This window comes from Ambystoma mexicanum, chromosome 13, assembly GCF_040938575.1.
Source record: "Ambystoma mexicanum isolate Mex_15411 chromosome 13, UKY_AmexF1_1, whole genome shotgun sequence".
Taxonomy (NCBI): domain Eukaryota; kingdom Metazoa; phylum Chordata; class Amphibia; order Caudata; family Ambystomatidae; genus Ambystoma; species Ambystoma mexicanum.
The window spans coordinates 748,387,868-748,409,990 of NC_090938.1; the positions used below are offsets into that span (position 1 = coordinate 748,387,868).

At 49.0% G+C, this 22,123-nt stretch overlaps 1 protein-coding gene across 1 annotated transcript in view; it reads right to left on the reverse strand.

Annotated features, from left to right (window-relative positions):
- LOC138520679 (uncharacterized) overlaps nucleotides 1–22,123 on the reverse strand; it is a 135,302-nt gene that overhangs the window by 73,927 nt on the left and 39,252 nt on the right. Inside the window, exons 5-6 of the mRNA XM_069632952.1 lie at nucleotides 17,021–17,125; nucleotides 5,647–5,699 (exon numbers count right to left, since the gene is read on the reverse strand). Of these exons, the coding sequence (XP_069489053.1) occupies nucleotides 5,647–5,699; nucleotides 17,021–17,125 (158 nt within the window). The remainder of the gene's footprint in view (nucleotides 1–5,646; nucleotides 5,700–17,020; nucleotides 17,126–22,123) is intronic.

Below are 22,123 nucleotides of genomic sequence, written 5' to 3' on the forward strand. Positions count from 1 at the left end.
CAATACTAGCAATTCTCCAAATTGTCCACCCTCACCCCTTAAAAACGTGCTTACCTTCCTAAGTTCCACACTCTCCCCCAATAACTTCCCCACCTCCTCCTTAATTCTCCCAAACTCGTCCATCTATTCTCCGCTACCTCCTTTTCTTTAGATGGTACCGTCCACAAATCCTTCTTTGTCTTCGACCTGAACAATCAGTCTCATTCTGTTAAGCCTTCCTTCACCCCTCTTTCCTTAACCTCCCGCAGCTCACTGTATGTTAATCTACCCCCTGCAATGCTCTCTCCTCAACCTCCATGTGGTGCAACACACCAGTTCTCGCTCCACGTCCTTCTCCTGCTCTAAGATGTTGCAGGTTCTTCGCCACACTCTATTCCTCCAGCCTTCTCATCTTTGGTCCATGTAGCTCCTTCTCCAACACTTTGCAACCACTGTCTGTGCTTCTCTCCAACAACAAATAAATGGACTAGGTTTGGATCTGCTTTTATAGTGGCCTGGCCCCTGCCCTGGGCTGGACTTGAAGACAACTGGCTGCAGTTGGCACTCTGGTGGAGATCCCCAGATCTTCCTTCCTGTAAGCCCCTTGGGGGGGAGGGTAGGCTTAATGAGGCAGAGGCTATAAGAGGTGGGGCAGCCATCTTAGTTTTCACTGGTGTGCTATGCCTCTTCCTGTCTGCCTAAAGCTTTCAGCTTTCACTCCCTGTCTGCTTCTGTACAGATCTCTCCCTCCTTGCGCAGATTTTGGCCTTCTCCTATTATCATTAGGTTGGTCAGTTCATGATGTATGTTTACCCCTTTTCATCTGATCTGAAGAGGGGAAGTGGGTGCCCTTTCTCCCCTTTTAGAGGGTTAGAGTTGTGGGTTCCCCTGGGCCATCTTCCTAATGGTTTGATGGAACCTTATGGGGGTTGACCTGCTCTCATCTTGAGCTCTCCTGTCCCTGTAATGGTGAGTGGGGTCTCTGGGTCCGGGTTTGGTTGATTATGGAAGATGTAGTCACCCCCTGCTGACTTTGTGGGAACATCATGGGTGACCTGGTGTGAAGCAGTATTCCCTGCTGTTCTTGTAGTCTTCAGGGCCTTGGAAGCCCCCCCCCTTTACCCCCGCTGATGGTCTCTTTCGTGTATCCCTGGTTGCCTTATCTGGGTCCAGTCCAGATTCTGGCTTGGATGAAGGGGGTCATTCTGGGAGTGTTAGCTACTCTTGCGTTCTTGTGATGTGGCAAATTGTCAATGCAATTCTCTCTGGTGGAGAAATGGCTGCCATGTGAGCCATGTAACCGTCCCCCGCTATGAACAGGGGATGCACCAGAGGTAACCCGCAGCATTTTGTGATCACCCCACGAGGCACCCCCGAAGCCGAGCAGTGACCTTGTGCCAGCCCTGAAAGAGCCTGGCAGTGGGACATAACCTTGTTGAGCTCAGTAGATTGGTGCGGGCACAGGCTCTGTAGATCATTATGCCCTCTGGGGATTGCAAACGCTCGCATAGAACAGTATAAATCCAGCGCATTGGCTCAGTATCTCTTAGTCCTCTGTGACCATTATGAACTCATGGGGTTAGACACGGATACTTATGGACCATTGTGAGCTCATGGGGTTAGACACGGGTGCTCATGGTCCATTATGAGCTCATGGGGTTAGACACGGGTGCTCATGGTCCATTATGAGCTCATGGGGTTAGACACGGGTGCTCATGGTCCATTATGAGCTCATGGGGTTAGACACGGGTGCTCATGGTCCATTATGAGCTCATGGGGTTAGACACGGGTGCTCATGGACCATTATGAGCTCATGGGGTTAGACACGGATGCCTATGGACCATTGTGAGCTCATGGGGTTAGACACGGGTGCTCATGGTCCATTATGAGCTCATGGGGTTAGACACGGGTGCTCATGGTCCATGGGCGCTCATGGTCCATTATGAGCTCATGGGGTTAGACACGGGTGCTCATGGTCCATTATGAGCTCATGGGGTTAGACACAGGTGCTCATGGACCATTATGAGCTCGTGGGGTTAGCGAGGGGTGCTCATGGTCCATTATGAGCTCATGGGGTTAGACAGGGGTAGTCATGGTCCATTATGACCTCATGGGGTTAGACACGGGTGCTCATGGACCATTATGAGCTCATGGGGTTAGACACGGGTGCTCATGGTCCATTATGAGCTCATGGGGTTAGACACGGATACTTATGGACCATTGTGAGCTCATGGGGTTAGACACGGGTGCTCATGGTCCATTATGAGCTCATGGGGTTAGACACGGGTGCTCATGGTCCATTATGAGCTCATGGGGTTAGACACGGGTGCTCATGGTCCATTATGAGCTCATGGGGTTAGACACGGATACTTATGGACCATTGTGAGGTCATGGGGTTAGACACGGGTGCTCATGGTCCATTATGAGCTCATGGGGTTAGACACGGGTGCTCATGGTCCATTATGAGCTCATGGGTTTAGACACGGGTGCTCATGGTCCATTATGAGCTCATGGGGTTAGACACGGGTGCTCATGGTCCATTATGAGCTCATGGGGTTAGACACGGGTGCTCATGGTCCATTATGAGCTCATGGGGTTAGACACGGGTGCTCATGGTCCATTATGAGCTCGTGGGGTTAGACACGGGTGCTTATGGACCATTATGAGCTCGTGGGGTTAGACAGGGGTGCTCATGGTCCATTATGAGCTCATGGGGTTAGACACGGGTGCTCATGGTCCATTATGAGCTCATGGGGTTAGACACGGGTGCTCATGGTCCATTATGAGCTCATGGGGTTAGACACGGGTGCTCATGGTCCATTATGAGCTCGTGGGGTTAGACACGGGTGCTTATGGACCATTATGAGCTCGTGGGGTTAGACAGGGGTGCTCATGGTCCATTATGAGCTCATGGGGTTAGACAGGGGTAGTCATGGTCCATTATGACCTCATGGGGTTAGACACGGGTGCTCATGGACCATTATGAGCTCATGGGGTTAGACACGGGTGCTCATGGTCCATTATGAGCTCATGGGGTTAGACACGGGTGCTCATGGTCCATTATGAGCTCATGGGGTTAGACACGGGTGCTCATGGTCCATTATGAGCTCATGGGGTTAGACACGGGTGCTTATGGACCATTATGAGCTCGTGGGGTTAGACAGGGGTGCTCATGGTCCATTATGAGCTCATGGGGTTAGACAGGGGTAGTCATGGTCCATTATGACCTCATGGGGTTAGACACAGGTGCTCATGGACCATTATGAGCTCATGGGGTTAGACACAGGTGCTCATGGTCCATTATGAGCTCATGGGGTTAGACACGGGTGCTCATGGACCATTATGAGTTCATGGGGTTAGACACGGGTGCTCATGGTCCATTATGAGCTCATGGGGTTAGACAAGGGTACTCATCGACCATTATGAGCTCATGGGGGTCAGACACGGGTGCTCATGGTCCATTATGAGCTCATGGGGTTACACACGGGTGCTCATGGTCCATTATGAGCTCATGGGGTTACACACGGGTGCTCATGGACCATTATGAACCCATGGGGTTAGACACGGGTGCTCATGGACCATTATGAGCTCATGGGGTTAGACACGGGTGCTCCTGGACCATTATTAGCTCATGGCATTAGGCACGGGTGCTCATGGACCATTATGAGCTCATGGGGTTAGACACGGGTGCTCATGGTCCATTATGAGCTCATGGGGTTAGACACGGGTGCTCATGGCCCATTATGAGCTCATGGGGTTAGACACGGGTGCTCATGGACCATTGTGAGCTCATGGGGGTAGACACGCGTGCTCATGGACCATTTTGAGCTCAGTGGATTGGTGAAGACACAAACTCTCTAGATCAGGATTCAGTCTGGATTTGCGAAGGCCCGTGGAGATGATGGGGTGGAGTTGATGATTGCGGGTAAAAGGTTTAAGTCAGTCTCGCATCACCCCACCTTTTTTACATCTCACAGCCTCTCCTCGCCCACACATGCGCATGCAACGCTCCAAGCTCAGAAGTGACCTCATAGGGGACCACCAAAAAACACACACACGCGCGCGCGCGTGCGCGCGCACACCTGTTAGGGCAGGGTGATTCATCTCCACAGCAGGCAGCAGAGCAGTAGGCACCAGTATTCAGAGCCTTTCAGCTACAGTGGAGATTGATGTCTGTAACTGCCTCTGCACTGTAGTGCCTCTCCCCTTGGAGTTTGGTAGATTCCGCTCATTGGTATAGACGCGTTGAGCTGTTACCATCTCTGTTGCTTCCTGAAGCTTGGTCTGCACTCAATAAATACCATAATCTCCAAAGTACGTGAAAGTGTGGAGCAATAGCTCTGAAATCAGTCTCATGTCTTGATGTGGTGTGTCACCCTTTCCAGTGAATGGTTAGACCCATTGCTATTGGATAACCGAGGGAAAGGCCATTATTTCTATTTTTGTAAAGCCTTTTGCAAAGAATAGCAACCATGGTAAAACACACTGCATTCTTTCTCTTGGACACAAGTCTGCTTAAAGGAGTAAAGATGTCTTCCTCTTTTTTTCACACACACTCAGTGGGTGCGTCGTTGCATAAGCTTTGATTCACGTACTACCTAGGAACACTCGCCATGCCCATCTCTGCCTACTTTGTGGTCACTGCCCATTGCTCTTCTAGGGACCAAGCTTCAAATGGGTTTTGTGGTTTGGATAACTCAAATGTGGTCAAGTAACGCTGCCATAAATGAGGAGTCCATTGCTTGCGGGAGAGAGAAGATGCACGCCCCGCATGCAGGAGGCGTATCATTCCTCGGAGGGCACCTCTTGACTGAAGTACACTGCAGCACTCGGAGAGAAACCACACAAGCTCATCTCTTGGAACCAACATCCATTGGAGGAGGTCAACACCCCAACGTGTCATCTCTGTAGGCAATTACACCAATTGCAGAAGAGAACCACGCCGGCACTTATCTGTAGGCCGTCTCATCGCTTCGAGAAGACAGACACTCACGCTCATATCAGTAGGAACCCACAATGGTCAGAGAAGACAGCAACTCCAATTGATGCCAGTGAGTAAGCGGTTTGGGTCTATTTGATCTAAAACATTTGACCTAATCACATTTGATCGAATTTATTTGACCTTTTTTGGTCTAAAATGTGGGGAGAGACCCCCCGCAACAGCCCCCACTTCTCCTCAACCGAATCTATACCCTTACCCATCCCCATATATATATATAATTAAATTTGACCAAAAAAAAGGTCAGAAAATGTCGATCAAATGTTTTTAGTTAGGTCAATTATGCTAATACCGAGTAAGCACGTTGATTATAGTAGACAACCTCCAACTCATGCTGAAGATAGAGAAGACATCTATTGCAACTCTTTCCAGAGGGTAGATGAACACTTCCCTCTAATGTATTCCTTGTGTGGGGGTGGGGAGGAGATAATTCTAATGAATTGAAAAGTTCCTGCTACTGCTTATAATCCTGATGAAAGACTTGGACTCGGCTCCGACCTGTACCTTGTTGTGCTCATGAAATGTTGTGGGATAAATTGAATACGCTGCAAAGTTGAAATGGCCACCTCCATGACACTGCACGAGCCATGGAGCCTTCCACTCATGTGAGACCCTGGGGCGAAGCGGGGGATCAGACCTATTAGTACGTAGACTCCCTTCCTGCTTACCGCATTGAGATCCAAAGGATCGACGATGTGCATCACGGAGCCGCATTGGGATACTAGAGGGGAAATCAGGAAAGGAACAAAGGTTAGTGTGTGTCTTGGGCAGAATCCCAGAGACAGCTGCCCAGCAGAAATGCAGCCATTGCAGACTTCCGAAGTACAGCAGGTAAACATGACTCCAGATCCTCCAGCGAGTTAGGCCTAGCTGAGGGACACTGCTAAAGAGCCTCCAGGGTTTGACAACCTGTAACAAAGGTTTAGGTCTATTTGACCTAAAACATTTGACCTAATCACATTTGATCAAATTTCTTTGGCCTTTATTTCGGTCTAAAATGCAGGGGGAGATCCCTGCAATCTCCCCCCCACTTCCCCTCAACCTAATCTATACCCTTACCCACCCCCGTATATATATTTAATTAGATTTGACTGAAAAAAGGGTACACAAAATTCGATCACATATTTTAGGTAAAATGTTTTTAGGTCAATTATGCTAATACCGTAACAAACACTCCTGTCTGACATTCCTAGTGGATGGTGTGGTTGCCAAGGTGGCCGGGTGCTGCCGCAAGCAAGGAGATGCTGCCCCCTGGTGGTGTCGTAGGGATGATTCCTTGGCTACCTCGGCACTGCCACACATGGAAGGCAAGGTCTTGTCAAATTGCCGCCTTTGAAGCACCTGGCCCTTTGAGAGAGCCGATTCTGAGTGGTGATTCTGTGTGGGCCAGTACAACCTGCACACTCAACTCTCCTTGCATGGGTGTGAACATCTCATCCAAGAGGGCAGACCAAGCTTTTATCCGCAGAACCACACGGGAGATGGAGTGAGACTGGGACTAACACAAACCACCACACGCATTTGCATGAGGCCTGCTAGGCCCAGGGAGTCCTTCCTGAGGGCAAGGCTAGGGTTGGGCAAGTAGAGAAGAGACTGCCCATGGGATACACCAACCCCAAGCCTCACATCAAAACTGCAAGCCAGGGGTGGGGCCCTACAACCAATGTACATGCCAGCTCCATACGGAGACACAGCTGAGTTCCATTGGAACAAAGAGTGGCTGGAATGTGGGGCAGGTGCTCCAAAAGGAAAGGACTGTGGCAGAAGGCTGTGGGAGGTTGGAGAAGAAGCTCATTCAGGATGGGTTGAGAGGTGAAGGAGCTGGAGCAGGGGAAACGAAGAGAGACCCAGGAGGCTGGATCGAGAAGGATCCTGGGGGCTGGGGTAAACGGGAGATAGAAGGCTTGAGGAACGACCAGAGTGTTAGCAAAAGAAAGACCCAAGAAGCTACGAAGAGAGGCACCCAAAAGGCTGTAGAAAGAGAGATACAGGAGGCTGGGAGGAGAGAGAGAGAGAGACAGGGATGGGAGAGATGGAAAGACCCAAAAGGTTGGTGAGATACAGATATAAAGCCCCAGTAGGATAGGAGGAGAAAGAGACCTAAGGGGTGGGGGTAGTGGGAGAACAGAGAGAGAGAGAGAGAGAGAGAGAGAGAGAGAGAGAGAGAGAGAGAGAGAGAGAGAGAGAGAGAGAGAGAGAGAGAGAGAGAGAGAGAGAGACAGACACCTAGGAAGCTGGAGAGAGTGACCCAGGAAAGAAACTGGGAAGAGAAAGACTTGGGAAGCTGGGGAGAAGGAGACACTCAAGAGGTTAGATAGAGAATAGAGAGACAGGGACCCAACAAGCTGGGGAGAGAGACCTGGGAGGCTGAGGATTGAGTGGGGGCTGGGGTGGGGGTGTAGAGAAAGACACTCAGGTGGCTTGGGTGAATAATATCCAGGAGGCTTGGGAGTGAGAGCCCCAGGAAACTGGGGCGAGAGATCCAAGAGGTTGGGAAAGGAGAGTTCCAGAAGGCTGGCAGGTTGGGGGAGGCTAAGAGCCTAGGAAATTGAAATAAAGGGATAGCGAAGTTAGCTCTGGCTGTCTGGAGAGGAGGTGGTGAGAGAAGGTAAGGTGGAGGTGCTGAGAGAAGCTGAGGAGGAGTTGGTGAGAGCAACCACAGAGGCCCTGAGGAACCATCCCTTAGTATAGCGGTGCCTAAGGAGGAGCTTCCTAACAAGAAGGTGGTGAACAGTGAGGAACACTCTCATATCTAATGGTTTGCTTAGCACTATATAAAAGCATGTAACATAATAGCAGAGCATCACCAGGAGGTGGAAAGCAAGAGCATGGGGAAATTATAAAAGCAGCAGGAGGAGGAGGAGGAGGAGGAGGAGAAGAAGAAGCCGGGGGAAGCTTGGGAAGGATGGAGGAGCTGAGAGGTGAAGCAGAGCATCACCAGGAGGAGGAAAGCAAGAGCATGGGGAGATTATAAAAGCAGCAGAGGAGGAGGAGGAGGAGGAGGAGAAGAAGAAGCCGGGGGAAGCTTGGGAAGGATGGAGGAGCTGAGAGGTGAAGCAGAGCATCACCAGGAGGAGGAAAGCAAGAGCATGGGGAGATTATAAAAGCAGCAGGAGGAGGAGGAGGAGGAGGAGGAGAAGAAGAAGCCGGGGGAAGCTTGGGAAGGATGGAGGAGCTGAGAGGTGAAGCAGAGCATCACCAGGAGGAGGAAAGCAAGAGCATGGGGAGATTATAAAAGCAGCAGAGGAGGAGGAGGAGGAGGAGAAGAAGAAGCCGGGGGAAGCTTGGGAAGGATGGAGGAGCTGAGAGGTGAAGCAGAGCATCACCAGGAGGTGGAAAGCAAGAGCATGGGGAGATTATAAAAGCAGCAGGAGGAGGAGCAGGAGGAAGAGGAGGAGCAGGAGGAGGAGGAGGAGAAGCCGGGGGAAGCTTGGGAAGGATGATCGGAGCAGAGAGGTGAAGCAGAGCATCACCAGGAGGAGGAAAGCAAGAGCATGGGGAGATTATAAAAGCAGCAGGAGGAGGAGCAGGAGGAAGAGGAGGAGCAGGAGGAGGAGGAGGAGGAGGAGAAGCCGGGGGAAGCTTGGGAAGGATGATCGGAGCAGAGAGGTGAAGCAGAGCATCACCAGGAGGAGGAAAGCAAGAGCATGGGGAGATTATAAAAGCAGCAGGAGGAGGAGCAGGAGGAAGAGGAGGAGCAGGAGGAGGAGGAGGAGAAGCCGGGGGAAGCTTGGGAAGGATGATCGGAGCAGAGAGGTGAAGCAGAGTATCACCAGGAGGAGGAAAGCAAGAGCATGGGGAGATTATAAAAGCAGCAGGAAGAGGAGGAGGAGGTGGAGGAGGAGGAGGAGGAGGACGAGACTGGGAGAAGAAGCGGGGGGAAGCTTGGGAAGGATGGAGGAGCGAGTCTGAGGCAAAGCATCTAGGATGTGCAGGAGAGGCACAAGGACAGCAAGTAGGGAAGAATAAGCGAGCATCCCCTTGCAGGAGCTTGCCACAGGGAGGTGGGGGAGGCCTGGAGAAGACTCGATGAACACCTTTGAGTGGCCTTCTCTCTGCTTATGGTTCCTGGCCTTCGTTTAATTACAGCTCTCATGTGCCACTGGCTACTGAAGCAACCACTGTGCTCCAGGGTACACTTGAGACCTGGGGGGAGGACTCCCCACCCTAGGTTAGGTGCCCAAAAATACACCCAGCAGACTACTAGATAGTGTGACTCTGCTTACAGGCAAGAAGAATCATGGGAGGCCTTTTTATAAGTATGTTTTACCATTTTTTTGGACACTGAGCACTGCCTCCCACACTTGGAATTGTTAAGTTAAAATCAATGGGCAGGATCAGGACCCGTTCCTAATGAGACCTGGAATCACTTTTGATCTGGACTGTTCTTGAACCTCCGTCCCCCGCCCCCCCCCCCCGCTCCCCCAGGGAAAGACTCTGATGCATTCTTGGGCGACTCTCCATACCATGATCGGTTTACCTTTCCTGGCCCCTATGGGAGCTGCTTTGGCTTCTTGTCCTTGTAAAAAAAAACAACACAGTTGTGTTGGAAAGCATATGTCATATCCGGCATGTGTGTGATCCCTACTAGGCTTTGTGAAAACTGTCAGTGTTGACCAAAAAGAATGGGGAAGTGCCTCCACCCCCACCCCTCAGCATATCTCATCCTTCCTTAATTGCATTCTGTTATGCCTCTGAAATAATGAGCGATATTTCTGCAAGTTGCGATATTTCTTCATTTTATAGTAGGCTATTGTATGCAGCACATATTGGGCGCAATTGACTCCCACTGGAGCAGCCCACCAACGCACACACGCATGCATGCATGCATTCATGAGCAAGTGACGTGGGACGTCACCACTTGCTAAGACCCGCGCACTTGAGACGGAATCCTGCAGCAGTGCAACACAGCACTGGCCTCCATGTGCCTTACTTCATAGTCATTGTTGGTCTGCTCTGAATACTGTGTGACAACACAACAACTGGCGACGAGGATGTTCCCATTAAACTGGGTATGCCTGACAAGCTGCAACCAGTGTGTGGTGCTTCCCTCTCCTATGCCTGGCACACTAATCCCACGCCTCGCTTTCACAACACAGGTCACTCACCTGCATTCTGTCCTCATAAATGTAATCTTCTGGGGATGACCTGTCCACTGCCGCAGCTCAGGCTATGCTGGCAAAGCCCCCCATCAACCACTTTCCACCCCTGCCCCACTTGACATCCTTGTAATCTCATCCCAAGGACCGTGGTGGACAAGGTGCCACAATTACTTCAGGTCTCTAAAGGAAGATGAGTCCAGTATGAAAAGGTCCACATTGCTTCGCCTCGTGGACGATGATGTTCTTAACTTGTTCGACTCCCTTCCGATCACAGGCGGCGATGATGACTACACACCTGAGGCAACTGCCTTATCTGCACATTTTCAGCCTCAAGTCAATTCGGATTATGAGAGGTTTGTTGATCACCAAGGAACCCCAGAATTTGGTGAATCTCTTGATGCTTTCCACGCCAGAATATGCCACCTTGCGGAGTCCTGTGAACTGGCAGACACACACAACGAAATCCAAGCTGAGCTGATCCAAGGCTGCGGCTCTGTAAGACTTTACCGCAGTATACGTCATGAACCACACATCTCAGTACAGAGGATGCTTGAGGTGGAACATGTAAGGGGATTTCTTTGAGCTATAAACGTATAGCTTATTCTTGAAGCTCCAAACATAAAGTTCACAAATGGCAAGAAAACGAAGTTCCTCCAGGAAAGGGGCTTCAGTTCCCATAGATTTCTTCTCGTGATCTTAATCATGTTTTATCACAGTTCTTGCATAGATTTCTTGAATCCTTAAAGGGGCATGAGTCTTCCCTTATCTGATGCACACCTTCAGATATAGGGGTGCTGACCCCCTGAGCTCTCCCAATCCTTCTTCGTTTCCCGGGTATACTCTCCTGCCAAGGTATTGTTCTTTGTTCCAGAAAAAGGGGAGTGAACCATCCCATGTTATCCCTTATCCTTGTTACCTCTGGTTTACTCGCCTGCCAGGGTGTCGTCACTTTCTTGCTTGGGTGTGAATCCCAGACTCACTGGTTGCCTGGTTCATTAACCTACCAGGGCTTCAGCGCTCTTTATTTCACTTTCTCTTTTATCAAGCTTACAACAATGTTCTAATATCGGGTCCACACCCCTTTCTTACTTCCATTGCCTTTGTTTGGGCTTTTGCCTTTAACACTGTTCGTACTTGCAATGATTTCAGTGTCTTTCCTCAGGTTCTTTCTCTCAACAATGTTTGTGTCAGAAATATTTGCACTGCCTTTACTTAGCTCTTTCTCTCAAAAAGGTTTGTTTCTGTAATACTTGTACTGCTTTCACTTAGGCTTGTTCCTTGAACAGTGTTCTTATTGGTAATATTCACTCTGCCTTTACTTAGGCTCGTTTCTTCAACAATGTTCATGTTCACTCTTTGGCTCTCTAGCGTAGTATGCGGTACACAGCATTCACGTGGATGGCGTCTTCAGTTTTCCTCATGTTTCCCCAACATCTGGGCTCCCAGTTCATTGACTGGTCTTGCTTCCAGCGAGTTGTTCACTACCGGCTCCACCTTCCTCTGACTTTGGCAGCTCCGGCTGCCTGTTGTGAAAAAGCAGCAAACTTCTCCCGGTCTGGTTTCTCTGCACACCATGCCCGTTGGCCTCTGCACTGCGCTCTGCAGCCTGCTTGCCTTTGTCGTGCTCCACAGTGTCAGCACAAGTCAGCTGCCTCTCCAGTTTCTGGCACTCTCGTTCTCCTGAATTTAGTTCACCTGTGGTGCTTTTAAATGCCCCTGTCTTTCTCTGCAGTCTCCAATGACTAGAACGCGCGTGTATTTACTTGGTTTCATCCTCGCTCCTTCGTTTCATCCCTCTTCCTCGCTCAGTACCCAAAAAAGGGGGTGCGGGATGGAGTTTTGGGATAGAAAAATCGAGGAAATCAGTATTTATATAACAATAGGCCGGGAAAGAATGTTGCAGCGGTACATGGTTGTCACTGAAAGGTATAACTGAAGGGTTATCTTGACTTAGTCTCTTTTCGTCTCCCAGGAGCTTGTCCTCTGCCATGTGGTCCTTCCGCAGATAGCCACACCCAGGGTCAGGCAGCTTCTGCCTTTCGCTGGCCATGTAAGAGAGTCTTTCTTCCTGGGAATCAGTGATGAAGTTGTCAGATTTGTCCCACACATAACCAAGATCTGGCTGTCTCGTGTCCGGATTCTATGGACACATCTTTTGTCAGATCACCAATACAACATGCGTGCAATGTAGACTATTCACAGGTTGTCTGGCTTGACAAACTGCCACAACCTGCCAAAACTCTTCCCCCATAATTGCTCCCCATGTACCATCCAGAAGAACATGCCACCATCTCATGTAGCGTGTTCTTTCACTGCGGCACCAGAACACCCAACCGAGAAGAGTTCTGAGAAACAAGATACGTACGACGAAACTTCAACAAGCTGAACGATTGCCCCAAGGTGTGCAGTTCTCAGGCAACCACGCACAAGCGTAATACCAGGAGATCCATTGTGAGAAGGGTTGAGCCATCCACAGATGAAAACGAAGCGACTCGCAAGCACGACTCTAGTGATGAGGAACAAAGTCTCCATGTGTGAAATACACTAAGAGTAGAGAAGTAAAGGAACAAATCCACCATGACGCAAAGTATGCCTCAGTAACCTACATATGCTGGCAATGTCTGACACTGATCCATCTGTTAATGTTGCACCAGCCTCGAAATTCAGCTTAATCAATACACAATCTTGTCTGCAGAAGAGAACAAATCCACATTGATGCAAAGTTCACATCAATAACCTACATAAATAAGCATTGATCAAAACGGTCTTAATGTGCTACCAGTCTTGAACTTCAAGCTAATCAGTCCTTGATCTTCCCTACAACAAAAATAGTATTAATTTCTGCTTACAGAACTAAGACACCAATCCCACTCAAAGATACTTCATGCTTGAATCTCACACGGCCCACATAATATATTATAGGATATAAAAGAACAAATCTTTGTTGCGGTAGTTGTTAAAGGCATGCTCCTCATCGGAAAGGCTGTTTCGTCACTGGGTGTAATACACTTCACATTCCCACTGCACAGATCTGACTTGGAAGACCAATTTACGGAGGGCTTTTTCCACATAGGATGCCTCCAAGGAAGACCAGTCAAACTGTGTGTGGACTACTCGGTTGCACCTGTCTGCCTTCGACACCGGAGCATCCCCTTCCACATGATACCAAAAGAGTTGGACAAATCACAACGGCTTGAATAATCGAAAAGGTCTCTGGCCCCACTCCATGGCTTTCAACGATTGTCATTGCATGCAAACCCAAAGAACCTGGACAGGTGCGTATGCGCTGGTTTGCGCCTGTCCAGTAAGGCCATTCAGTGAGAGCAAGACATCACACCAATGATCTATGAAGTAATAACTGGTCTAAGTTGTACTAGATACTTCTCAAAGCTAGACATGAAATCTGTGTACCGCCAGCTGAAGCCAGACACGTACATTGTCCATGTATGTGGGATTCAGGCGAAAGAAAAGACTCAACTTTGGCATTTTGTCTGCTCCCAAAGTCTTCCAGAGTGCAACAGAAAGCACACTTGCCAGCTTGGATGATGTCCTCAACATAATGACGATATTCTGGTGCACTGAAGAGAAACACCGCCTCCGACTTCGAGCTTTCGCCTAACGCCTCCACCGCGAGAAGTGTGAACTGGAATTTTTCCGCTACACCTTTGGCTGCCAGAGCATGTGACCTTATCCCAAGAAACTCATTCCCACAACAATAGCCCTGTGCCCCAAGTCATCCTCAGAATTGGACAGCTTCCTCGGTATGGTGAACTTCTGCGGATGATTCATCCCACAGTTAGCCACCATCATGGAACCGCTTTGAGATCTAACCAAATCAGACACCCCATGGGAATGGAAAGAATGCCACAGAGCTGTGTTTCAATAAGACGCTCTATCGCGTTACACCAAAATGATAAACTTTCATACCAAGAAAAAGACTGAACTCCAGGTAGACCATAGTCCTTGGCAGACTGGGTGTTGTTCTGACCCAACCTAACACCTCTGGGCACCCTGTAATGGTAGCCTCTGCCAGCAGCACCCTCCCACCAACGGAGCAGTAGTACTGCCAGATAGAGGTTATTGCCTTCCTCTGGGGTATCCAGGATTTCCACCTACACACTTGTGGGAACGCGTTCACAGTGGTTTCCAACCACATGCCACTTCTACCCATCCTCTGAGGATTCACTCCCAGTCCACGCCTGCGGATTGAAAAGTGGATGTCCCAACAACAAAGTTATTACTTCATCTTTGATTCAAACCAGGCGTCAATAACCTTGTCGACTTTTCGTCACATTACCCTCACAAAGCCACCATACACGAAGCCACCGAAGAACCATTGCCCGTGATCTTTTACGCGACAGACATGAAGGACATATAACCCTGCGAGATAGTGGAGGAAATGCTAAAAGATAAATTCCTCCAAGTTGCGCTTCGATCCACCTAAGGAAACTGGAGAAACCTTCTCCAGGTTTATGCTCACAGAACCCCTACATTCAAACCCTGCTTGTCTGCCACCTTGACAGTCAGTTGATAACTCTCTAAATCCTCAGAATGATTTCTTCTCTGAGGCAGTCGATATTAATACCTGATACCCTCACTGTCTGGGTTATACATTTAGCTCATGAAGGCTACCAAGGAGTTGTTGAAACCAAGGCAAGGCTGGGAGAGCAATTGTGGTTCCCCGAGAGCGACAAGACAGTGGAAACACTGATCTCATCATACATCATGAGCTAGGCATCCTGAAGAGGTGAACACCCTCCACCGTTTCAAACACAGGAGTGTAGCACCGATCCCTGGAGCAAAGTGAATGCTGACTTCTGTTCCCAGTTTAATGGCAGATACATGTTCACCCTCATAAATGACCCCTCACAGTACCCTGGGGTGGAGGTGGTACACTCCACCAGTCGTGTATGGTATCTTCTGCATTCCTCAAGTTTCCCCACTATCTGCGCTCTCAGTTCATTGACTGGTCTTGCATCTAGCAAGGTGATTCCAAAAACTGAGAAGTTTTGCGCAGCACACAGAATCTGAGATGAACTGCAGACCAAAATTAGAGCCCAATTCCAAGGAAATGAACTTAGTGAATACCTTGAATGCCCATAGGTCTACTATTGAAAGATCACCCTTGAGCTCTTCAAGCCCACCCTAAACACGGTTGTCTGCATTGCGACTGCAGGTCAGCAAGACATCAGTAGGAGGTGGACTGATTTCTGCCCAGCTACCGCACTACTGCACATTCATCAACAGGGTGCACGTACAGCAGCCCTACTCAATAATGCATCATCAATATGGTCATCCCTATGCACTCCTTGTAGTCCCCCGCAGCACTGGACCAGCCTTTGCAAGCCCCTTACAGCCGGCCAATGATGTGAAAAGCTTGGCACGCCTGAGAACCAGGAATGGAAATTGGGAACACATTCTTAGTACAGAATCATCATCCGTAAGGGAAGGCGACTTGCATTTTGGAGCAACCCTGTCAACTGTTGCACACCAACCCCCAGTTAGCAGCGAGGCTGGAAATCCCAACGGGAGCGTGCTGCCAGGTGCATACAGCCCGCTGAAGTGTGACAAGAGCGGATCAGAACTTCTCTGTTATCTCCAATGAGCTGGATGTCTGCCAGCCAAGTTGAAGGACCATGACCTATCTGCAACTCTTTCTGACCAAGTACTCAAGCTCTAGACACTTGCATTCCTCTGGCACCAGCTCCTTGCATGTGAAGCGGTTTGCCAAACAGAGAGCAGGTGGTGGATTGCTTTCCGCAACTCGCGCCATTCTTTGGAACAGCCTCCTCCTCCCTCTTCGTCTTGAGCAGGACCTCCTTAAGTTTTGGAAAAGCCTCCAGACCTTCCTCTTTACCTCTTCCTTCCCTCCCCCTCGCTCCTGCTAATCGCACAGCAGCCTGACTGGTGTGCAGGGCCCTTATGCATCCTCAGGGCCCTGACCTCTCACATCTTATCATGCCAGCTGCTGTCTATCCTCTGCACTTGCCTCGGCTCACCCTCCACCACTGGAGGTTGCACTTACCTCTCTTCATAGCACTTGACCTGCTGCTCCCCATGAGCACCACATCACCTATCCCATACACCTCTCCCCTCTGCACTTGCACTTTTCGAACACTCACAAGGCATAGTAGGTTCGTCTTACCCTCCCCATTGTCTCTTCTTGTTGTTCTTGTTGCATTTGTTATTTAAAATAGTTGTAATTACATTGTCCATCATCCCCTGTCCCCTCCCTGTTGCCCTGTGGACACTTTGAAACAGTATTTGCTTCTTGTGTAAGCGACTAACAAGTGAACAATAAATAAATAAATAAAATTAAATAAATACCAGTTAAATTTAAGACATTTACAAGCCTGAAACTCTAAAGGGATGTTATGTCTAGAGCGTAATTAGTAGGCCACACATACACACATGTGCGTTACGTCTGCACACATTCAGCAGCAGGTGACGTGTGACGTCACTACTCACTACATTTATTTGGCAGTGAAACAGCACCGCTCTCTGTGTGCCTTAAACCACAGCTTGCTAAGAATAATGTTTGCAATGCACAATAAGCCTTCAATTTCGTATATTTGAATCAAGAAGCCGTGGGTGCAGCTGCGTTGCCTGCGGCCCCTCATGCCTCCTTCTTCACTCCTATTACAATGCAACATTGAGGGTAGAGGCAGAATAAACACTCAGCCCCATTATGAGTTTGGTGGTATCTCGGCAGTAATACCAACGAGGCACCACATTTTGCTGGAGGTTTTTTCTCCACCTCTCTGGCAAAACCTGTAATTCGGCGGTGTGGTAATGCAGTGGTAACAGAGTTACGACTGCATTTCTGCTGATTTTTCCCACCTCGCTGAACTCGTAATGAGGCCCGCTGTCTGCCACACCACAGTGGTTGACAAATTGAGAACTGACTAGTGAGAATGGGAATCACAGTGTATTTTCTCACCATAATCGAAGTTAATCCTCCTCCAGACTGTAAAGGTGAGGTTCTTGCAGTGGGACTGGTGCTTAAAGGCCTCCACGTCAGCGTCTTTCACACTCGGAGACCGACCTGGGGATAAAGATAGCGCAGGATTATCACCATGTGGCGGCCGCAGGGGACGCCAGTGGTGGTCCAAGAGCCACCACGACATCAAACCAAGACCCCAGACTCAATCAGTATAGAAGGGAAATATGAATGCTTCACCAGCTCATCTGACTCAGCCTTTCATCCACCTGATGTCGATAGACCGTGCACCATTGGGTTGAATAAAGTCAATTTTGATGCCTGTTAACAGGTGTAAAGTAGTATATACGCCATGCGGACGCCGCATTACACAATTCAAGAACACACTACAAAGCCCTATCAATTTTCACTTTTTAAAAAACATTTAAAAACATTGATTTAAATAAGCTTGTCTATGGCTTTTTTTAATACAAACTTGAAATTCATTATCAATTTTACCAGCTCTTTGGACTTTGAAGTCACACCCCAGATTGCCTAGAGCTGAACCGCTGGTAACTTGTAAGTGGTCAAGAGGCTGAGAAAATAGCAAATGGCATGGAAAGGGGACTGTGTCCTTAATAAAACCACGATTCTCAATGGATGATCAGGGCAGAATCTGAATTCAGGGCAGAATCTGAATTCAGGGCAGAATCTGAATTGTACAGTATGACACCGAGGGTAGCATTGTGCACTATGCACATTCCAAGCCTCCACGTGCTTACTAAAAGGGTTTGAATGTGGAACTAGACACTCAGTCAGCTCACGGAAAGAAGGCCTTGGAGGCCATGGACCCCTTGGAAGAGTGTTTGCCAAAAAATGTAGATGACTACCTACGCCTCCTTGGGCACCAAATAAACACCCCGTGGCAGGGTGGGGTCTACAAGGGTCTGTACGGAAGACAGACAATAATCAATAGGTAGAATGATGAAGCCCTGCGAGGTATCACCACAGTCCACGCTCCATGCATGTTTTGGGCCAGGATACAAAGGTTGGTTAGACAATGCTTTGGTCTTCCTAGAGAGATAAGATCACACGCCTTTCCGGAGGGTAACCCCGAGCGGTAGAATCCAGAGCTCTAGCATTCAAAGTACCATTGCTCCAAGAAATGTTCAATGCAACCGACTGAAGGTGGCCTTTCAATTTACTGGGCTGGGCGGCCCCTTTCAATTGCGGCAGAGGTCCAGAATGCAAAGGGGAAGGTCCAGGAAGAGATCCAGACCTGAATTGAAGTAACTCCTAGCTTAAGGCCAGCGTGAACCCGCCGGCACAGACTCATGGAAGGAGGTGAGGAATCGGAGCTAATGCTAGAAATGACAAGGGTGTAGTGGAGTGCACTAACCCTCAGAGCATCCATATTGGCAAGTCAACTGACAAAGGAGCCAAGTTGGCAGTCCAATCGCGACACTAAAATATCAGCACTGAAAGGACCTCACCTTACCGGCACCTCCAAAAAGACCCTCAGATACAGAGGTTTGGGTCTATTTGACCTAATCACATTTGATTGAATTTATTTGACCTTTTTTTCCATCTAAAATGCAGGTGTAGACACCCGCAATCCCCCTCCCCACTTACCCTCAACCTAATCTATACCCTTACTCACGCTCATGTATATATTTGATCGAAAAAAGGGTCAAAACAATTTGATCAAATGTTTCAGGTCAAATGTTTTTAGGTCAATTATGCTAATACCATCCAGAAGCCTATTACTCTTATTGAGGCACAGTAGAGAGTGCCACTGCGCAACTGGCTTTCTCAGACCAAAAAGCTATTGGGCCTCATTACGACCCAGGCGGTAAGTTACCGCCTGGGTCGTACCTTTACCACCATGGCGTAAACTACGTTTACGCCATGGTGGTTGGCGGACTTACCGCCCCATTCCGAGGTTGGCAGGGCGGTAAGTCCCCAATCCCCATTTACCCTTCCCCATTCCCTTTTTTGCCCCATAGGGCATAATGGGAGTGGGGAAGGCGTTAATTACGCCACCGTAAATTACGGTGGAGTAATTAACAACAAGGTCCCTTAGCGCCATGGATTTTAACACCTGCTAAAAGCAGGTGTTAAGTCCTCCATGGCGCTAAGGGACCTCGGAATCAGGCGGTAAGGGTCGGCGCTGTTTACGCCGCCGTAAATCCCTTACCGCCTGGGTCCTAATGAGGCCCATTGTGTCCAAAGATAAACTGGCAATGCAGACAGTGATGAAACAGGTTTTTCCGGTACACAGTCCTAGCTTTTAGAAAACATATATAACCAAAACAGCACACCTTTGTAGGACTGGATTACTTAACGTTTCCGTATAATGTCATAAACCACCATAATTTTTGAATGAAGTCAATGTTAACTGAATGTGATAACCATATTAGTCAGTCATCACCCATTTCGTCTTGTAAGAGTGGACCAGAAACAAAACATTTTTTTTCACATAGGGTCTCATTACAAGCTTGCCGGTCCGGAAACAATGGCACTGTTGTTTCTGGACCAGCACACTACAGGTTTGCCTGCTGGAGCCACTGTGCCTGACAGGGATGACCTTGCCGGGCACAGCGGGCACGTTAGGCAAGCCATCAGAGAAGCACTTCAGTGCTTCCGTGGTCCCCATTCCCATAGAGTCCCAAAGAACTGTATATAAATGGGGACTTACAAATTACCGGCACCTGACTTTTCAGACCAGCAGGGTTGTAATCCCCTGGTGTTACTGGGAAGTCAGGCGGTTGTCATTTTTTTGGGGTCCGCCAGCAACCCGCCGGTATCGGCACGGTTACCACCAGACCCGTCCCTCTCTTTATTTGGATTATAACTCTGCCGGTCCGGAGTTAACATGCCAGTAATTCCATTTACCAGCATGTTTTCCGGACCGGCAGAGTACACATTTTCAAGTAGGGGTTGACTGACTTACCTCCAGCCAAGAACTGGAAGTAAATCAGGCCCCCACTGGCAAAAAGCACCCGGTATTACTCGCATTGGTTTTACCGGTACAGATAATACCGGCAATGGAATGGGGATTTACCTACCATCACCGGAACCTGAAATATCCCAGAAATTCCGGCATATGAGGTCCCGGTTACGGTAGGTCCGTTTGCCAGTATCTCACCGGAATTGCCGGCGGGATACTGGCAAACCTCCAATGAGCCCCATAGCCTTATTATTTGACCTACTAAATTTAGGCAAAGTTTTATGTGCATTTATGTGTGGGGTTTGTAAGTGCATTCCCTTTCCAAATATTACACAATGGAAAATTTAAAAACAACAACATGACGAACAAAGGAGACAAGACATTTGAAAATAACCTAACATTCGAGGACTTTTTAAAGAATCCTCCCCTTTGTATCAATACAGAATATGTATGTGCATATATAGTCTGCATCGCTCTATGAAGTCGCATACATGTATTGAAGTATTCAACCCAATTTAAAAAATATATGTTGACACCTTGTTTTTTGGCCTCGAAACCAGGGTAGAGAACTCACATCTGCCGCACTATCTAGATGACAACTAGGCCTTCATCGGGACGAGAAACTCGGTTTTCAGAACCAAAGAATATCTCCCCACGGTGCGGATACAGTTGTCCATGCCCTGATGTAGCGTGTCCTTCCACAAGGGGGCTCGATCTATCGAGAAGTGGTGGCACGGGACTCTTGAGTTCAAGGACTTGGGGTCTATCACAGGTCTCATAAACCGGCTGGCCTTTTTCCACACAAAAGCATTGGAGCTCAAATATGCCAGGGACTGATTGGTAACCTCTACGATGGCCCCCTTTCCCAGTAGTGCGACAACCTTCTTCTCTACATGGGGGCAATCGTACCACGGCTATTCAGGGTTTTGGAAGGGAACCTTCTGCACAGTGCTATCCTAAAATCTGATTTTGTAGCCACATACAGCAGCCACCACCCAGGGGTCCACCTACACCCTGTTCCGGGGCACTGCAAAAAGCAATATTTTTGCACCTACATGGACAAGGGTATTAATATGGTCCAAATATACTTCCTTTTGATTACCGGAGAGGTTCTCCTCTTGAGTTTCGGAGGCCCCGGCAATCTTTGCAGGATCCAAGGCTATGGGAAATTCGGTGATTCTTGGGCACTTTGGAAACTCTTGGACTGGGATAAATGACCAGAGGAATCACGATCCACACACAGACCACAGCTGGCAACGCAGCCACTCTACGCCCTTCCAAAAACACGATTGGAGTCATGGAACACCTTTCCAGTATCTCTCTAAGTCTTCTTTATCATGACAAAGGCCCTGTGTATGTGGTTATTTCCTTGATGAAAGAAAGCCTGTACAGCATCGTCTGAACTGAAGCGCTCAACACGCCGACACCAGATTTGCCGGCTTTAGGTTGATCTTCAAAGGGACGCCTCGAGAGGCATTTAATCCCCCTGATGTTATTGGCGTTTCCAAGCAGAATAAGGGCTCTCTGGGATCATGTCCTCATGAGGACGTTCGCTGATGTAGGTTTTCTCTGTGAGGTTGAATGCCTTGAACAAGGAACAAGAGACATTGATCAAATCGTCCGGAGGCTTTTCTCCAGACAGTGGCCTGGTTCCCTGTCATGATGCTCGCTCCCGGGGAACCGGTTCAAGCCCTGCGTCCCCGAAAGCGGACATCCAGTCCCCAAGGAAGGACCCAGCAACCCCATATAGGGGCCCTATGGACAGTGTCCTGGCGCCTATGGCGCCAGGCTCATAAAAGACATCAGTCCTGGCGCCATAGGCACCAGGCTCATTATGGGAGTGCTTGGGTGTACTTACCTGATGCAGACCATGCTGCAGGATCCCGGCCTCCTTGAGGCCTGAAAGGAACTACTTTACCTGTGGGACTAATTTACCATCCGGGCGTGGTCGGGGAAGGATACATACCTGGAACTTCTTCCAAGGCTATTTAAACCCCACCCGAACAGCCACACGTGCTTTGCATTGTTCTGCATCTAGCAGCTGGACGCTCACCGTGTCTGCTCCTGCATCCTGACTTCTGCCACGCCTGCCAGCATCCTGGATCACCTGCAAAGGAAGAGAATAAGAGAACAGAAGAAGGAAAAGTCCTTACCTGCTAAAACCGCATCCCGGA